Source organism: Toxotes jaculatrix, chromosome 4 (genome assembly GCF_017976425.1).
Source record: "Toxotes jaculatrix isolate fToxJac2 chromosome 4, fToxJac2.pri, whole genome shotgun sequence".
Lineage (NCBI taxonomy): Eukaryota > Metazoa > Chordata > Actinopteri > Toxotidae > Toxotes > Toxotes jaculatrix.
In genome coordinates this window covers 8,903,953-8,923,503 of record NC_054397.1, presented here as the reverse complement: position 1 = coordinate 8,923,503, position 19,551 = coordinate 8,903,953, and the positions used below count along the sequence as shown (strand labels likewise).

General features: G+C 38.4%; 1 protein-coding gene across 1 annotated transcript; it reads right to left on the bottom strand.

Moving 5' to 3' along the window:
• Nucleotides 1-2,812: 2,812 nt before the first annotated feature.
• rnf150a (ring finger protein 150a) lies at nucleotides 2,813-19,160 on the bottom strand. The gene is made up of 7 exons (XM_041037346.1): nucleotides 18,511-19,160; nucleotides 10,909-11,159; nucleotides 10,162-10,233; nucleotides 9,953-10,035; nucleotides 9,627-9,723; nucleotides 9,259-9,469; nucleotides 2,813-7,561 (listed from the first exon to the last, which is right to left on the bottom strand). The coding sequence occupies exons 1-7, from the start codon at nucleotides 18,962-18,964 to the stop codon at nucleotides 7,443-7,445; spliced, it is 1,287 nt and encodes a 428-aa protein (XP_040893280.1). The 5' UTR covers nucleotides 18,965-19,160; the 3' UTR covers nucleotides 2,813-7,442.
• Nucleotides 19,161-19,551: the final 391 nt, after the last annotated feature.

Genomic DNA, 19,551 nt, shown 5'->3' with positions numbered 1-19,551 from the left:
TTTATGACATTTTGAGGTCAAAAAATTTTTGACTTTTTTTGGCCGAAAAAAACGACATACTATACTATGACGTTTTTTATGACATTTTGAGGTCAAAAAATTTTTTGACTTTTTTTGTCCGATTTTGACGCCTTACAATACTATGACGTTTTTTATGACATTTTGAGGTCAAAAAAAATTTCGACTTTTTTTGGCCGAAAAAAACGACATACTATACTATGATGTTTTTTATGACATTTTGAGGTCAAAAAATTTTTTGACTTTTTTTGTCCGAAAAAAACGCCTTACTATACTATGACGTTTTTTATGACATTTTGAGGTCAAAAAATTTTTTGACTTTTTTTGGCCGATTTTGACGCCTTACTATACTATGACGTTTTTTATGACATTTTGAGGTCAAAAAAAATTTTGACTTTTTTTGGCCGGAAAAAACGACATACTATACTATGACGTTTTTTATGACATTTTGAGGTAAAAAAAAAATTTGCCTTTTTTTTGGCCGAAAAAAAACGACATACTATACTATGACGTTTTTTATGACATTTTGAGGTCAAAAAAAATTTTGCCTTTTTTTGGCCGAAAAAAACGACATACTATACTATGACGTTTTTTATGACATTTTGAGGTCAAAAAATGTTTTGATTTTTTTTGGCCAAAAAAAACGACATACTATACTATGACGTTTTTTATGACATTTTGAGGTCAAAAAATTGTTAGACTTTTTTTGTCCGATTTTGACGCCTTACTATACTATGACGTTTTTTATGACATTTTGAGGTCAAAAAATTTTTTTACTTTTTTTGTCCGATTTTGACGCCTTACTATACTATGACGTTTTTTATGACATTTTGAGGTCAAAAAAATTTTTGATTTTTTTTGGCAAAAAAAAACGACATACTATACTATGACGTTTTTTATGACATTTTGAGGTCAAAAAATTTTTAGACTTTTTTTGTCTGATTTTGACGCCTTACTATACTATGATGTTTTTTATGACATTTTGAGGTCAAAAAAAATTTCGACTTTTTTTGGCCGATTTTGACACCTTACTATACTATGACGTTTTTTTATGACATTTTGAGGTCAAAAAAAATTTCGACTTTTTTTGGCCGAAAAAAACGACATACTATACTATGACGTTTTTTATGACATTTTGAGGTCAAAAAATTTTTTGACTTTTTTTGTCCGATTTTGACGCCTTACTATACTATGACGTTTTTTATGACATTTTGAGGTCAAAAAAATTTTTGATTTTTTTTGGCAAAAAAAAACGACATACTATACTATGACGTTTTTTATGACATTTTGAGGTCAAAAAATTTTTTGACTTTTTTTGTCCGATTTTGACGCCTTACTATACTATGACGTTTTTTATGACATTTTGAGGTCAAAAAATTTTTTGACTTTTTTTGTCCGATTTTGACGCCTTACTATACTATGACGTTTTTTATGACATTTTGAGGTCAAAAAATTTTTTGACTTTTTTTGGCCACAAAAAAACGCCTTACCATACTATGACGTTTTTTATGACATTTTGAGGTCAAAAAATTTTTTGACTTTTTTTGGCCGATTTTGATGCCTTACTATACTATGACGTTTTTTATGACATTTTGAGGTCAAAAAAAATTTTGACTTTTTTTGTCCGATTTTGACGCCTTACTATACTATGACGTTTTTTATGACATTTTGAGGTCAAAAAAAATTTTGACTTTTTTTGTCCGATTTTGAAGCCTTACTATACTATGACGTTTTTTATGACCTTTTGAGGTCAAAATAATTTTTGACTTTTTTTTGGCCGAAAAAAACGACATACTATACTATGACGTTTTTTATGACATTTTGAGGTCAAAAAAAATTTTGACTTTTTTTGGCCCAAAAAAACGACATACTATACTATGACGTTTTTTATGACATTTTGAGGTCAAAAAAAATTTTGACTTTTTTTGGCCGGAAAAAACGACATACTATACTATGACGTTTTTTATGACATTTTGAGGTCAAAAACAATTTTGACTTTTTTTGTCCGATTTTGACGCCTTACTATACTATGACGTTTTTTATGACATTTTGAGGTCAAAAAAATTTTGACTTTTTTTGGCCGAAAAAAACGACATACTATACTATGACGTATTTTATGACATTTTGAGGTCAAAAAAAATGTTGACTTTTTTTGTCCGATTTTGACGCCTTACTATACTATTTTTTTTATGACATTTTGAGGTCTTACAAAAATATTAATTTTTTTGGCCAATCGTGACGCTTTACTATACTATGACGTTTTTTATGACACAAAAAATTGTTTCAGTATGATTTATCTAAGGCCTTTAGCTTTAACAAAACCCTCTTTGTTTGAATCTACAAAGCTTTCTCATATCCTTTATCACAGACAACACATCAACATCATCATCATAAAGAGGAGGAATCCAGTTGGGTTTTCAACATCTGACAGAAGACAAGTCTCAGCCAGAGAGGCCATCTGGTGTGTGATTGATCTATCAATAGACAATGAGGCTTCTAATGCAGGGAATAATACAACATCCAATCAGACTGAACATGCTTGCACCAATAAGGATACCAGTGATTCCTTGCAGTAGTGATGAAGGTCAGAACTGTATATCAGCCTGTATGATGCATATTGTTAGAACTCTGTACCGCTGATGTGGGTGATGCTGACTTTAATGTGGTATTACACTGATGCAAATGGTAAAATGCATATTTCACAAACTCTGATAAAGGTCATTACCAGTGTTTTTATGTAGCAAAACATACTTTTTATTGAGTTAATATAAAACAAACAGGTTTACCAAAGTTGGAAAAACCTGATTCAAATATATTATGAGTCAAAATCATGAACATTCCTACACGTGCATCATGGTACAAGAAAAGGACAGAGACACCACTAATCATACATACAATTGTTTTTATATTACAAAATAGCAATGCTGTTTTTTCTGCTGGGTATAGTGTACAATATATTGGTAACCCTGACACCCCCCAACCCCCCACCACACATACACAATAGTACAGATAAAAGAACAACATTATACATTAAGCAACAACTGACTCATGGGCTGTGTTCAATACTGTAGCCCTCTTTCTTAAAAGCTCTACATAAAAAAGGCTTTCTCAAGTCATTCAGTATAGCCACTCCCCATTCACTGGAGGGATAAAGTGCAGTATAGGAAGGCTTACACAATCAGGAAAAAAAGAAATGTGACCATGAGAGGGGAAAAAAGGGATAACTACCTAGAGTAAAACAATGTTGGGAATGCTTAATCTTAAAATTATTCTAATATAAGACATTTCCTGGAAAGAACTATGTCATTTGTTACTAGATATAGGGAGAATTGAGACAGTATTAAAATTGGAACATTAAGTTCAATTAACTAATTCCAATTAATTGAAAAATGTGTCTGGCATTTAAGTTTTTTTTTCTTACTTATTTAGTATGGATTGTACTGTACCATGTATTAAACTGTGGCATTATGTGTGATATGTTGTTTTATTCATTTTTTTAGGCTGAAACATAAACATGCACAACTGATGAAAACCAGCCTTTTCTCATTTACTGTTTCTTTTCCCCTACTAAGTGAGCACAGTCCCTGTCATATAATAAATTAAATGAACAGAAAATAAAATTAACAAATAAGAAGAATAAATTTTATACTAATATATGAATAATGTTTTATGAATATTTTAGTTAAGTTTAAATGGAGCTTTTCTTTTAAGTACAATTCTGTTTTCCCCAAAATTAGTAGAGAATTACAAAGTTCTTTCCAGGAAACTTGTTGGAAATTATTAGGAAATCACAAAATGCATAAATTAAATGTTATAAATTGTTGCAGGTAGAATTAGGGAGAACAATCTTTCTTCATAAGTGCATTGAATGTCATTACATCGAGTACACTCATGTCTTTTGTGTCTTAAAACTCTTTGAACTGTAGAGAGTTGTTATTGAACTGAACACTGTAAAAAGACAAAACTGTAAGATGACCTAACAGCTTAATCGCATATTTCTTAAGTTGCTCTGTAAAAAGAAGGCCTTAATCCACCTTTAGACAAACTCGTTTCATTAGGCAGTACAGCCAGAACGGAGCAATCTGGCACTGAAAACGCATGTGCTTTGCTTTATCTTGTTGCTTGGCCGGCCATCAGATGATCAGATGGAGACAGTGTTTATGTTTGTGTGTGAATGAGAGAACAAGAAGAACCCGTTAATTTGAAGCACGGGAGGGAGAGAACAAGCCAGAGAGAGGTGAGGAGAACAACAGACACTGATGCTGTTGGGTGTTTGTGGGTTATCTCATGTATTGTGCTGTTAGATTATAATGTGAGCTGATGTAACATACAGAGGCTTAAAGGTCCAGATTAGGAAGGTGGAGACTTAAGCATCTGCATCTATACTGAGCTGGCAAGAATCACACTCTTTCTCCTCCTTCATATCCACAAAAATGACACATAACTCGAAGTAAACTAGGTTTTCTAAAAAAAAAAAAAAAAAAACTACTATTTTACCACCACATTGTCTAAAAGTATATGAAAATGAAGAATTCCTCCATAATGCCACCACACATTTCAGTCATGCTAAAATTGTAGGTTACATGCTGTCAGTGTGTGCTAGTAACTGAAAGTAAAGTGAGGTAATCTAAAACCTGTCAAGCTGTTTCTCAGATAATGAACGGCAGACAGTATCTCACAGTGAAACACTGCCGTCAGAACAAAATATTCTAACCTTTTATTTTAGGGTCTAATAATGCCTACAATGTAGCCTCTATGGGCTACAGCTTAGAACATACGATCTCATGACACACTTACAGAAATAAAAAAAAAATACAGTCTACCCCTCTTAATACCTAAGCTTTCATAAAACACCAAAGCATTTTCCCCATACACCCAATGATCCTTCAGTGGCTGACACAAACAAGGGGATTGTGGACATGTGTGTGTTACATAAGAGAGTCCCGGGTGGCTCCAGGACATGATGGAAACAGTGACTGGTGGAGGAAAACCACCAGTTAAATTCCACTGGCTCCATCGATTGAGTCAGTGGTTCTGTGCTTCATTAGTGTGCAAGTCAACAGGAATGTGAGAGAAAACGGGTCCAGTCATTGAGTATTAGATTGTGCTGATCTTGTTCAGCATGACATTACTGAAAAAGTAATGAAAAGGTGATCGACAGGACAGTAACAGACCAGTGAGAGTGAAAGAATGATTTCTACAGAAGATTGCAGCAGTTTAGAAATGTTAATTAACAGTCAGAATCACCTTGGGAGTCTGTAGCTGTGTCCCAGTTCCATACTACATACTATCTGCACACATTATGTACTTCACACTTACCATTATAGTATACGGTTTTTCGTAAACAAGAAATGAACATACAGTATTTTATCATTTTATACTAACAGGAAATGATGGATTCATGATGTGGTGACAGGCACCATACTGTGACTACACAATGTCACTGCCAATTAAACTTCACAAAGAGAAAACAAAATGTCTTTGTAAAGATTTAGTAATTATCTTTTGATTTTCGCAAATATTTTGCAGGTACTTCACCGTCATTCATTTTTTTCAGCTGTGTGCTTTTTTCAGTTCTTTACTGCAATCAGAGAGAGACAATACACTCAAAATCAAGTGCACTTGATGTTGTTACATTTCCAATGTAAACACACCACATACTAAAACCTGTTAGGATTAGATTATAGTATGAAATTGGGACGGCATCAAATTTCAAAATGTATCTTTTTCTCTCTGTTTCAGCCATCCATCCACATTAAGCTGGCATTTTCTTGCCCCAAAACTGAGTTTTCAAAACCCAGAAATTACAGAAACAACACAGATAGTCTGTGTGGGAGCAAATTAAGAAGCCAGCTTTCAGCTGCCTCTGTCTCTGTGCTCACTCATTTTAAATGTCATTACAGATCAAACAAATAGATGTTGCCTTGTGAGCATAAACACTCTAGGGTGAGTGCACATTTTCCAAAATTTGCCAGCTTAGTGTAGACGTAGTCCAAAAAAATCTTTTCAATTTTCCATTACTGTAAACATTTTCATGCTGTAAGCTTTTCATGCCATAAAAAAAATCCTGTGCTTGGAGCATCAAATCTCTTAAATGAAATCCCTCCTCTGACCAATGAAATGAAAAAGTTCCTTCTTTCAAATAACAAATTCTATGTCCTCTTGTTATTTCTTCAGTGTCACATGAACAGATTTAGTGCCATTCGAGCTTGACTGACAGCCAAGGGAATCAGTGTACACAAACAACAGCAATGTTTAAAATACAACTGATTAAACTTGGCACAAAGACTTGTTGAAAATATTTATATTGGCTGGCTTGACAAGACTAGGAAGTTTGTCTACTGTATGCACACACTGCCAGAATTTGGTAGTAACAACCACTATAGCCAGCTGTACTCAGCAGCAGTGTGAAAATGAGTATTTCCTTCCTGACAGACAGCAGGGGCCAGCATCATGTGTTGTGATAACTTGTGAATCAGCAGCAGTTTCAGTAGGGCAGTGGGTGACATCACTTCAAACTGCTTGTGGCAAGCTATGATTGTCAAATGTGAGGACAGAAATATCTACCATGTGTTTGGTTATTTCCTCTCTACTACAGGAATATTCAGTTGGTAAAATAGTAGTTAAAGGTGAAGGTCTCCTCACAATAATAACAGAAACACTTACAGTTAGAAATTACAGCATATTGTGTGCATACATATTTCAACTCCATAATGCCACATGGCGGCATAAACTTAAAGACCTATGCTTCAAGTTTTCAGGGGATAATAACATGTTATCAAAGTCTGAAGTTGAAAAGTTGCTGGTGAGAATTCACACCAACTGTTAGGGACTCCTAAGAGATTGATGATATAGGCTCTATATGTGCTATGTATCCATCACAATACGTTGGCAGTGATCTCATACCACGAAATCCAACAATCTGCTCATAGTTTCATACAATTAAAGCTGCAATCAGGTGTTAAAGAGGCTCGGCTGCCCCCATGCTCATACTATGTGCAGCAGCAGGTTCAGCTTGCCAGAGTGAGGAGAAAAAATATTTTGCCTTCTTAGTACTGTGAAGGCCGCCAACATCTCACTTACTGTGTGTGTATTTCAACTGCTAGGTTTAGGGATGTGAAAAAATTACGTGGACAGAAACTGGACCACCACAATATGAGAGCTGTGTTCACCAACAAAATGGTGACGTGTGACTGCAAGAAAACGAGCAAGCAACATGTCCACAGACACAGGGACAAGTCTGTTTTTCAGGTAGTACAGACAGAACAGGGTGCTTTGTGCTGCTATGGGTTGTATTGCTCATTTGCCCATCTCACGTCCTCCAGGGGCCAAAGACAAATCTCTGGCAGCCCCCCGATCACTCTGTCCTGCTCTCGTCGTCCCTTTCCTGGCGATTCATGCTTTTTTCCTCAGCTCTAACTGGCTCAGGATTTGGCCTGGTCACATTCCTGCTCCGTGGACAGGTCTATCTCAGACATACCCACCTCCATGCCCGTGATGATAGAAGTGTCTGAATCACTGCTGAGCGGGGGCTGGTGCTCACCTGATGGGGGAGAGAGGGAGGTAATTCATTATTTAACGGGTCACTGTGGGATGAAGTCACACCAATACCTCCAAACAGGTACAGTCATGTCATGTCCGGAAGCTTTAATTCTTTGGGTTAGTGCTACTGTCACATAAAGACATAGTGTATAGTGGTTGTGGATGGAAATGCTCAATCATTTGCATTTTCTAATGCAGATCTTTTGGTAGGTTATTTAAAATGTGCGCTACCCCACCTTTCAGTATTGCTGTTCTGAAAAACCAGAGTCAAATTCCTTGTTTGTATGCACAAACTTGGCCAATAAAAATTGACACCTTTATACTGCTGAAGCCTCATATGAGCTTTGATTCAACTTTATCTTTTACTAAATGGATTGCGTTCCCCTTCTCTTTTACTAAGAAGTTATCTTTTCTTGACAGTAGAATATTTACAGCAACTGATAATTCTTTCAGAAAGACAGACAGACAGACAGACAGAGAGATAGACAGATAGATAGATAGACAGACAGACAGACAGACATATATAGATAGATAGATTGATAGATAGATAGATAGATAGATAGATAGATAGATAGATAGATAGATAGATAAATAGACGAAAACAACATGCAACATTCACATTCCAGCAACAACTCTGTCTTTCTCTGGGACCCCGACTGCAACACACACCCAGTAGATGGTTGACTCTGGAAAGAATGATAGCTGCAATACCATTAATGACAGCGTCCATTATTCAGGGCAAAGAAGTAACACGACTGGCACTCTACCACCGTCAGAAATCCTGACAGATCGGCTTGTTCAGGTCATGCTACCTGCCTGTCAGTGACATTGTCTGTGGAAGCTCATTAGTGTGCGACATACGACAAATCATCTCTAATTTACATTCTAATTAGTCTCAAGGAGAATACCTGCTTGTGGCGAGCTGATTTACTGCTTGTCAAGCGCACAAAAGTAAACATAACTCTTTGTTCTAGCAGCTTCTGAATGCCTGGAAGCAGAGTCCCCTCAAGGGAAACTGGAGAGTACAATGGTATAGATGGGGATTTGTGGCCAGCAAAAAAAAACCCAACAAAACAAAAGTGAGTCTGTGAGAGTACACACAAACACTCTATACATTTGTAATAGCTAGCAGGTGTTTAACAGTCATTAGTTAAAGCAATAGCCGTTAGGCATTTGCACAAGGTGCTAAAACGTGTAACTTCAGCAAACAGGGTATTTGAGTGTATGTAGGTTAGGTTGTGACTTTCTGGAACACTGTTCTTTTCCCCCTGCATCACCCAAGAGGATCTGAATTGGGGAACATTGGGCAGGTGGATGCTGGCCTGGTTTAGGCCTTAGAATAAAACACACAACCCTGGACTCAAAAACTGACAGAAAACAGTAAATAACAGCGTTACCACGCTGTAAGAAAACTGATTCCTAACAACAGAGTCCTGCATTCAAAATCATAATTAAGTAGAGGCAGAAAAGTTTATATCTTAATCTGAATTGTAACATGTAACTTATAGCTGCAAAATAAAGGTTGTGGAGTAAAAAGACTAAATTAAAATGTAGTAAAGTACAAGTATAAAGTAGCAGGAAATGGAAAGTACTGTACAAGTACCCTTAAGCTGCACTTTAAAATATTACTTGCATAAATGTACTTGCACAAGTTCGACCACTGGCACAGACTGCTGTCAGTGTGATGCCTGTACTTACTGCTGGCAATGATGTGGCTCTCCATTGCATGAAGTGCGGTTTCTGTACCAGGATGGAGCTGCTGCAGGCCTATGGCTCTGTCTGCAGGATCCAGCGCCACAGAGCTCTCGTTAACTGTGATTTCACTCGCCCCACTGATGGGGTTGGTGGGTGGCCCTCCGACAGACATGTCATAGTCTGGAGGAATCTCATCTGAGCAGTCTGCATTGAGCTGGAACATGCCAAAGGTGTCTTTAGAGTTGTGTTTTAATCACTTCCATGTTTTGCACTTTTAAGTTAGATGTAAACAAGAGCAGTTATATAATCATCTTTTAAAAATATGTGTACAAGTTGACAAACAAAACCAAAATAAGTTAAAAGGAACTTACTGGGACCCCTAAGGCTTTTAGGATGTTCATTTTACACATGGGACACGTCCGGTGGTCTTGTAGCCATGGGTCTACACAGTGTTTATGGAAGACATGCCTGACAAAACAAAAAATGGCACAGCACAATATAATTACAAATAATTAATTTCACACCACAAACAATATCTTCAAACATGGAACATAGCAAAAGGTCTAGTATACAGGATATAGAGATACCATCAGTTATGGTAAATGTTCTTTCTTTCTGCCAAGTAATAATAATCTAACAGACAAATGGAAATGCCTCATTTTTAACTTATGTACAGCAGTGATCAAACAAACCTTACCTGCATGGTAATATTCTTACAACGTCATTAGGCTTATAACCTTCAATGCAAACTGCACAGTTGTCAAAGTCTGATTCAGTCTCCTAAAACCGAAAAGTACAAAAATGGAAAGAAAAGTAAAATGACAAACCAAAGAATTTTCATATATATAGTAAATTCTTACATGCTTTCGAAGTCACTATTTGGCTAGTGTGGGGAACATCATTTACCTTGTCTCCTTTCTTAATGGTGCGTACTTGAAGCTTGCTGATGGCTTTTTTGGCAGCATCTCCAAGACGTCTCTGTAAGACACACAAAAAAAAACAACAAATAAAAATCTGACTTTATTACTGAAAAGATCAGCAGGCTTTTAATAGTGGACAAAACCAGTGGATGACTCGGCAGTATGAGGGTATGGAATTAGTATGTTCATATTTAAAAACTGCTGGTTTTAGTCTACGCCAGCTGAAAGTTATTTCTGAAGTCTGTTTTGCCTTTTTTGTCAGGCTGCCTTGGACATAAATTGAAAGCAGATTTGTTCTATATGGCCGAATTCTTTGTGCAACATAAATCAACATAATTCAAAGTGAAAAAGCAAACACTGGTTGTCACGGCACCAGCTCCTATCATAACAGGCACGGTGATGTATCGTCATTACAGACGTCACAAGAACGTCAGAGGCGGCCATTCTTAATAAAGAGATGGCAAAAGCAAGTATTTGCACTACCGGCTCAAAGGGCCAGAAAGCTGAGCTGGTTGATGGTTCACCGGTTTGCCACGTCTCTGTTCGGCCAGCTGTCAGGCTAATTCTGCCCTCGCCTTACAGCCTTTCAGGGCCCATACCAGATGGTAAGATACACAGACCAGTTTCAAAGAGTGAGACCACAGCACCACTGCACTATCACTGTCCCTTTTAGACAGATATGCATCATTTCAGAGAGCTATACATTGATTTAACAAAGCGCACACATCCGTACCTGGTTGCGGTCTCGTGCGTTTGCGTAGCGGAACCTCTGGATGTAGTAGAAGACGAGCCAAGCAAGAGAGATGATCATGAGCACGATGAAGGAGATGGAGACAAACACTACCGATGTCCTGCTCACGTACTTCTGCAGGTTGCGGGTTCCTATAGTGATGTGCAACATGACCACAATGTGCTGGTCCAGCAAGGCCACAATCTCACGACCTTTAGGCTCTGGGATCATGATGGCCACAATCTCACCTGTGCCTGCGCACACACACACACACAACACAGGAAGCACCAGTTTAGATATTCAGAGCAGAATCAGGCCTGCCACCATGGTCACAGAGGGTACACAGAATTGTGTGTTGGATTTCAGGATTTTTTTTTTTGACAAGAAGAGGAACTTAAATTCTAAGGGTGGTTTTGATTTTCTTTTTTAGACTAAACATCTTTTAATTAGATGTTTTTAACCATAAAATATTAAATTAAAACATGTAAAAGATATGGAGTTTTTCCTTCTCTGGCTAATATCCTGTGTGAAGAAGGCTTTGAAACAGCATTTGATATAATTTACAGGAAATAAAACAGTTTAAACAGTTTAGTGAGTAAAATGTTTGTGATGTATTTCTGCCCATCAGCGGTGCAAATCTATTCACCATCAAAAGTAATCAAAAGCTGATTATCCTTTCCTTACCAGTGCCTACGATTTAATACAGCTTTGGTTTCTTTATAATTACAGAAATATGCAAATACAAAAATTTAAGGTCAAAACCCTGATGCAGGCATGAAAACTTCAGACTCAGGTGAATAGTAATGAGGGAACTTGGGCAGGTTGCTGGGATCTTAGAGGGAACGGAACATCAAAAGCCTCACTCTCAGTGTCAGAGGCTTCCTGCCAGCAACCATCTGTTGCTTTGCTCGATGTGCATGATAAAGGAATTTATACAACAGAGTCACCATGCATCTTTCAACTTCTGCACCTGAATGATGTTGAGGAGGAATGCCAAGTTTTATAGTATGCGACTGCATGATGTATAAAGAAAATAGGGGCTCCTAGCATCAGCATTATCTGAGAGAGTGTTTGTTTTCACTCTCTCAGCTACTCCCTCTCCTCTCTTTGCCTTCTGCCTCTAGGGCTAATAGACACACATCTCTTAATACAGACACTGCTGCAACTACTATATATTTACCTTTAGAAGAAGTTTAAAATCCTTATACACTGTGACACAATGCCCATATCATATGGATGGTACAGGTACAGTAAGCTCCTTACAATGAGAGGTGGCTGCACAGCAGTTTTGGTTATTGCAGACTTCTGTGCTGTTTTGTCTGTGCTTTTCTCTCCACTGGTTTGATGCAGATGGGACTCAGCTGGGAAAAGGAGAGGTGACATACTTCCAGTTGTGGCGTTGTTTGCAGTTCAAATATGATTACACCACACCCACACAGTTCTGATGAAGCACATCGGCAGAGTTTTTGAATATTAAACCCTTATAAAAATAATAAACCTATGGATTTTTCCCCCAAGTATATATTAGATTGTTGCTTATCTAGTTATGAATATTATATGAATATTGTTGTAGAGGAATTCTTAAGCTTTAAAACCAAAGTTTCAGAGGCTTTAAACTCAAATACTAACATAACAGTCTCAAAAATGTCGGGCTCTAGCATTTATCCAAAGTTGCCAGCCTAAACATGTCAATAGTTTCTAGACACATAAGGAAATAACAACTCTCTCATCTGTGCAGGCAATGGTTGATGATTCCCAGAACTGCATCAACAGTCTGAGCACTGTTACATCATATTCCCTCTGTTGCCTGTTTATGGCTGTGGCAGCATGGAGTCAGGGTGGCTCCCTGTGGTGCTTTACTCCCTCTATCAGCTACCATAAACAGCGCCTTTATTCAACCTGCCATCGCCAACAGCAGCTCCTGTGCAGTCTGCCAGATACACAATACTGTGACAAATATTTGTGCACTAAATAGAGCTATTTTAACATCATAGACTGGGGTGATTCTGTCACAGAGGTACTAACACTGACAGAAAAGACAGTGTTTTGTGTTTTCTAGGGGAGTTAAAGGCTTTGAATCCAACAGATACACTACATTTTCAGAGTGTAGCTGCAATGCATTATTGCTGTCATGCTCATAAATCCCTTTATGTAACAGGTCTGTTGTAAAATCTGCACAGCTGCTATGTTTTATATGACCAAGGCCTAGGAGTAAGACCAAAATTATGGCTTACTGTCGTGCACATGCAAGAATCAGTATAGACAGAGTGTCTTGGCTAAAAAAAAAAATATTAGTGTATAATAAAGATTTAAAATCTCCTAGGAATGGTATCCACGAGTAAGGTGGTTATTTTTATTCAATAATACATGAATAAAAAAAGTATTTCAAGGCAACAGCAGCCTTTTAAACAATGAAACCCCTCAATTAGAGGTAGCAATGCATCGTGGGTAAGGTAGAACTGGATAAAAAGCTTGTGTTTGGACAGCAAACAGATTGTAATACACCGCTGAACACAACATCTATTTAGACTCTGGCCGCCACGTCTTTTTTCATGTTTGTACCGTCAGTTACACACAGTTGTGACACGCCGATTTATGGTTTTATTGAGTGTGACCATATGGTGCAGAGGGCAAATCGCAGTGATATAACAACTGGCTTTGTAAACACACAATAAAACCACACCACATCACGTCAAAAGTCAAATGAGTTCAAGAGTAAAACTGTTGCGTCTAGACTTTAAAAATTGCCTGTGTATGGCCAACCTCAACTTCATAGCCAACAGAAATAAGGAAAGGGCAAAATGAGGCATGTAAGATTTCCCTAAGCTTGACTCTTATCTCCTTCTGTTCACTGTGACGCAGTCAGAGTGGACAAAAATAGCTGCTTCTAAAACAGGAGGGCAATGTCTGAGACTGAGGCTGATCTTGTGAAGAGATCCATGTCTTCAGACCCACTAGGCCAAAAGTAAATCAGTAGAAAACAGCCCATTCAGTTTCATCTGGATAATGCTGTGGCACAGATTACCACAGAATGAAATAGTAGCCACTTTATTAACAACGGTGCCTGACAGCTACACAAAGCTGGCAACACTGTGGTTTAATATACAAGTATTAATGTTTCAGAATATTTGATTAAAGGAATAGTTTGACATTTTGGGAAACATGCTTATTCACTCTCTTATCCAGAGTTAGATGAGAAGATTGATACCACTCATATGACTGTGTGTAAATATAAAGCTGAAGCCAGGAACTAATTAGCCTTGCGTAATGAATGGAAACGGGGTGAAACAGCTAGCCCAGCTCTGTCCAGCAGTAATAAAATTAATCCACCGGCACCTCTAAAGCTCACTAATTAACATGTTTTATCTCATTTGATTAAACCATATAATCTGAAAGTGGAACACTCCCTTGTCCAAAAACTTAATGTGCCAGACTATTTCTTAACACTGAACAGTCGCCAGACAACCAGTGAAAGTTACTGGTCCTTTGGACAAAGTCAGGCTAGCTGTTTCCCCCTGTTTCCAGTCTTTATGCTAAGCTAAGCTAACTGGCTGGTGTGCTGATATGAGAGTGGTGTCTATATTCTAACGTAACTCTTGGCAAGAAAGCAAATAGCGTATTTCCCAAAATGTTGAACTGTTTCTTTCATTCTATTCGACTCATCAAGGAGATTCAATCTGATTCAGTATTTAAGTTTTACTAAGTTCACTGGAGCTTTGACAGGAAAAGGGCTCTGCAGTTTAAAGCCTCATCGAGACCAACAGGGTGATTCAGGATAAACCCACACTTTCAGAACTGATAAACCCAAATTATCTGACCTGGGTTTATGGAAACATGAGTCTGTTCAGCCTTGTGAAAGAAGGATTAAATTAAGACAAGCCATGAGAGGTTTCTGGCTCTGATAACTGTGGATTCTGCTGCCCAGCTGTGTTGGTTCTGGAAAGGGAAGCGCTCCATTCTTTCTTTGGCAGCCTCACATTCAATCTACACATTAAGACCTTTTTCCTCTATGACTGCACCCTCTGTTACCTTCTTCCCCTTTACCGGCTTTGCCATCACACCTCTCCTGACTGCATTTTCTGACTCTGTAAGTATCTCAGTTTATATCATGGCTCCAAGCAGGGGAAGTCTTTTAAAATAGCCTGGTGTCTTTTATTGCAGGTAAACCAGGGATCTGCATTGGAGCTTTTGTTTGCTACTCCAAGAGCAGAGGAATAGAGGAAGATTATTGGTCAAATACTGTGGATCCCTCAGCAAATACACTGGCAGACCCTTCACTCAAATGAAAATAGCAATACATTAATGGAAAATCTTAAATTCATTTTAAAGTCGTGTTTTGGATAACCTCATGAATTTAAGTTCAATATTCACTCTCCTTTTTAACCTATTTTCATCTCCACCAACTCCTGAGGAAAAAATCATCTTTAACTGCTAAATGCTCCTGTGTTCACTTTGTTGGTCTGCTGTTGGTGCTGAGAAGGTAGCATACACTGGGTTTTAAAAACTTATTTGCTGCAGCAGAAAACAAGATTTATGTAAGCGGTGAGAGTGAAATTGCAGGCCACAAAGAGACCTGAGAGCAACAACTGACTCGTCTGACTCATTTGAGGTGTCAGACGAGTGAAAGTTTTAAAGGCTTTGCATAGAATTCAAATCACCTGCTTATCTTGACACTATTATACAAAAGGACCTTTTGGTTGAAAACAGATTTGACTATTGTGTCGACTATGTGTATTATGTCGACAGATGTTCAAACACTTCATGTTTGAACATCTGTTTTTGTGCAGATCCTTTTGTCAAACACACTTCAAGCATTGTGCTGTTGTCCGGCACAGATGTGTTGGTCAGGTCAGCCACGCCTTTATGAAAACTAGCAACAGACTGAGAGCACATTCCCAATGGAAATACAAGTCAAGCGGAAAAGGAGGCTTTGCTCTGAGCTACTGCAGAAACCCTAAATGTCAGCTTTTATTCTCACAAATAATACATCTCATCATATTTTTAAAAATGTGCTTAAGATAGAAAACAGGTCTGAAACATCTCAGATTAAACTTTAAACTAGCAAGCTTGAAAGAAAAAAAGGTTTATTCCAACTCAAGGAGAGCTGTAGAGTTATAACAACACTAGATGAAACAAAGGTACTGAATCTATTCATGATAGCCTGCTCTGTTATGAGAAACAACACAATATTAAATGGTAAATCGACTGCACTTATATAGTTCTTTTCTACTTTAAAGGACAATTTGACACCAATGGCGTCAGAACTGTCATGCAAGGCGCTGGCCTTGAAAAGGCAGACCACCTTAAACAACAGAACAGGTATTCAAGCGCCTGTGTCAGAGAGTACCTGTGCCGATGAAGAGCATATGAACAAAAAACTGATTATCTATGAGCTCTGGGCTCAACAAACCAATAAAAAACTCCCCAGGAAGATCAATCAGACATCACATCACTCATAAAAACATCTCCCAACATCTTACAGCAGGGTCATGGACGTGTACACCACACATCCTTCTACCTCAACAGTTCTTACAGTTCATTTGAAGAGGAATCTCCCCAGTAACATATGGAATCTGTGAAAAGCCTTTTTATAAGCCTTCTAGTTAAATAACCTACGCCCCATCTTTGTCTATGATCAATTTTTAAATAAGATTTCTAGATGTAGCACATCAAAACATGACCATGGTTTTAGTTGACCCGAACAGGTAGAAAACTCTGCCTTATGTTATTTAAACAGTAAAGTGTTTGTCCAATTATCTATGCATCAGCCTACACTGCCTTCAGTAAACAAGGAAAGGAAATGTGACTCTCTGTGGAAGAACTTCAGGTTTAATCCAGAGTCTGTGTTTTCAGGACATTTTTGATGGATTATCTCAAGATGTTTGTTGGGTGTATTGTTTATACAGTAAGTATTTACTCATTTCACTTACTAAAAAAGTTTTTTTGTTCTCTTTTTCAGCTTTGTCTTGAGGAGTCATTTACTTGTGAGTCTTCAGCAGGTGCTAGGCTGCAGCGGTTCCTCTCTTCACTCATAAATTCATCTCTTTAAAGAAAACATGTAGTTGTGAAGGGGAGACTTTCTGTTTCACTCTATGCTCAACAACTGAGTGATGTTTAGCTGTAGTTACTTATTTGCAGTCTGGCACAAATCATTTCCCTGTCTGTAATAATTACAGACAACACTTTCATTTGGCAGAGTTCTGTACTGAACAGCATTTACCGTTTTACATTTCAATTACAGTACTTAAGCTCTATAATCGTTAAAATAATTTGTACTTATCGTCTTCAGTGACTGGAAACACAGAACGATTTATTGCTTCATAATAAATCAGGACAAGTACTGACAGAACAGTCGCTTTGACAACTGCATCTGCACTGTCACAGAATAAAAGGTAAATCACACCAGTGGGTACTAGACACATGGTAAGACTGCAATGAAATGAAAAATATTTGGTATTCTTATTTATCAGTTACTGGGAAAATTGGCACTGTGCATAGCTGTCAGCATTTGTGAGTGATTTCATTAGGGTTGTGTTAAAGACTCATTCACTCAGTCTGCTACAGTCTTTGTTCTTCACCTTTGTAGTTGTTCTTCTTCAAAAGAAGGTGATTATTCTTCTTTACATTTTTTTGTTTGTTTTTTATATTAAAAATTTACAAAATGTTTATTCCATTGTGTTGTTAGAGGTAATATTTTGGGTCGTCAAACATGCAGTGTAGGCATGGGAAATAAACTCAGTGAAAAAAGTTTCAACAGGACTGGGAAGTTGTGTGTTCAGAGATATGAGGATTTAAGAAATTATTAGAAAAGGTATCCTTGAGTGTACACAGTAGGGCTGGATATCAAACGTTTGTGGAACGTTTGTGGTATTAACCAATAGGTGCCTGTAGCACCATGTATCAAACACTGTCAAGTAATGGAGGCTGAAAGAGACCATTTGTGGTCAAAACGTTGTCATGGCCATGGCCAGAATCAAGAATGAAGTAGCAGAGTACAGGTATTTTTTTCATACTTCTGTGCAGATAATAGCTGGATGTGTCTGCAACAACACTGCAACACTGGCTTTTTATATTTCCCAAAGCAAGGCATCCAAAATAGTACTGTGTTGACGTGTACTTGAACTTTGCATGATAATGACAAAAAAACTTAATCCCACCCTAGTAGTATATTATCTCAGAGCCTATAAAGGTTTTACCTACAAACACACTTCAATAAAGATCTGCAACCAATCCAACAGCCGCAAAATTCAGCAGCTCTGTCCAGTGAATATCAGTACATCTGCTTAGGGGGTCAGCTACTACCGGTTTTCTACTTTACCAAGAAGCCAATTGATTGTTCAGGTGATTACACAGTTGCCTAGGACCCCTGAGGCTTCAGCAGGGGTAATGAAAACCATTCATCTTGGACAGTGGCGTCCAACACTTAAGAAGCAACTGATTAGTGACATTTGTCCTCACAGGCCTCGGTGGCACATGACTGGACACCTGTGGTGGGATGAATGCCCTGCTTGCAGGAATAAACACAGCCAGTCAACTATTTTGAGAGCGATGTCAGGACAGAGAATAAAAATAGAAAAAAGGGGGTAAAAACAGGTTGTGTCTTACCTGGATGGGGCATTGTTATGGTGTCGTTGGCACTGCTGGAGCCCACATTGTATATGACAACTGCAGAGGCATTGAGGTTTGCAACGTTACGGATTTTCTCTCTGTATGTACAATTTCCCGCAGCCACCAACGCCACCCAGGCGGTGTTGTGAGAGACAGGAGGGAACCTTACGTGGGGGTCGCACGCCTGTCTGTCCTGCAGGAGGGACGGCACCAGAACCAGACCCCTGGCTTCCTTCTTAGGCGAGTGCTCACCGTACCGACCGCACTCGGTTTTCTCTGTCTTGACCTCCGAAGTGACGGGGTCCAGATAGGTGATGTTGACAAAAGCTGTGTACCACTCCTCCTTCTCTGCGACCGTGAAGTCCAGACACAGCAAGTGAACGAAGCAGAACGACAGCAGCCACGTCGAGAGAGCCAGACTGCGGCAAGCTCGGATGAGGGACGGTGCCATTGTGCGACTGGATGGGGATGGGATGACGAGCACCGGGCGTCCTCCTCGCAGGAAAACCTCGCAAGCACGTCCCTCTTTGAAAAGGAGCTACACGTTAAACATGCATTAATCTTGCAGAAAGGCCAGGGCCAGACAACAGGACCTCACAGGTGAGGTGCCCAAAGAGTTTGTGAGCTACGTGCAGGAGCCCACTACACACCGCCACCTGCAAGAAACGACGACGCTGTATGTTGTTGTTCACCGTCAGCTGTTTCCCGTCCTCGCTCAGGATTGGCTGCCCGCTCATCGACACGTGACCTGGGCGTGGACAAGGTTCCTCTGACGCCCCGTGGCATGTGGAAAAACTAAAACAGCCATAAATCATGTAAACCACTGGCACACACACAATACAATCATTACAATTGCAAATTATAGCATACGAAAGCGATCATAAAACTGGTTACTGGATGTTTGATTTAGAGACAAAAGCCAAGAAGAAATTGGTTAATTTTATTTTATTGTATTTATTTTTAAATCAAAAGTAGCCTGGGGTTTGCCACCGCAGTGACTGGTTTGTACAATGTTCGAATATAATTACTGATGCATTT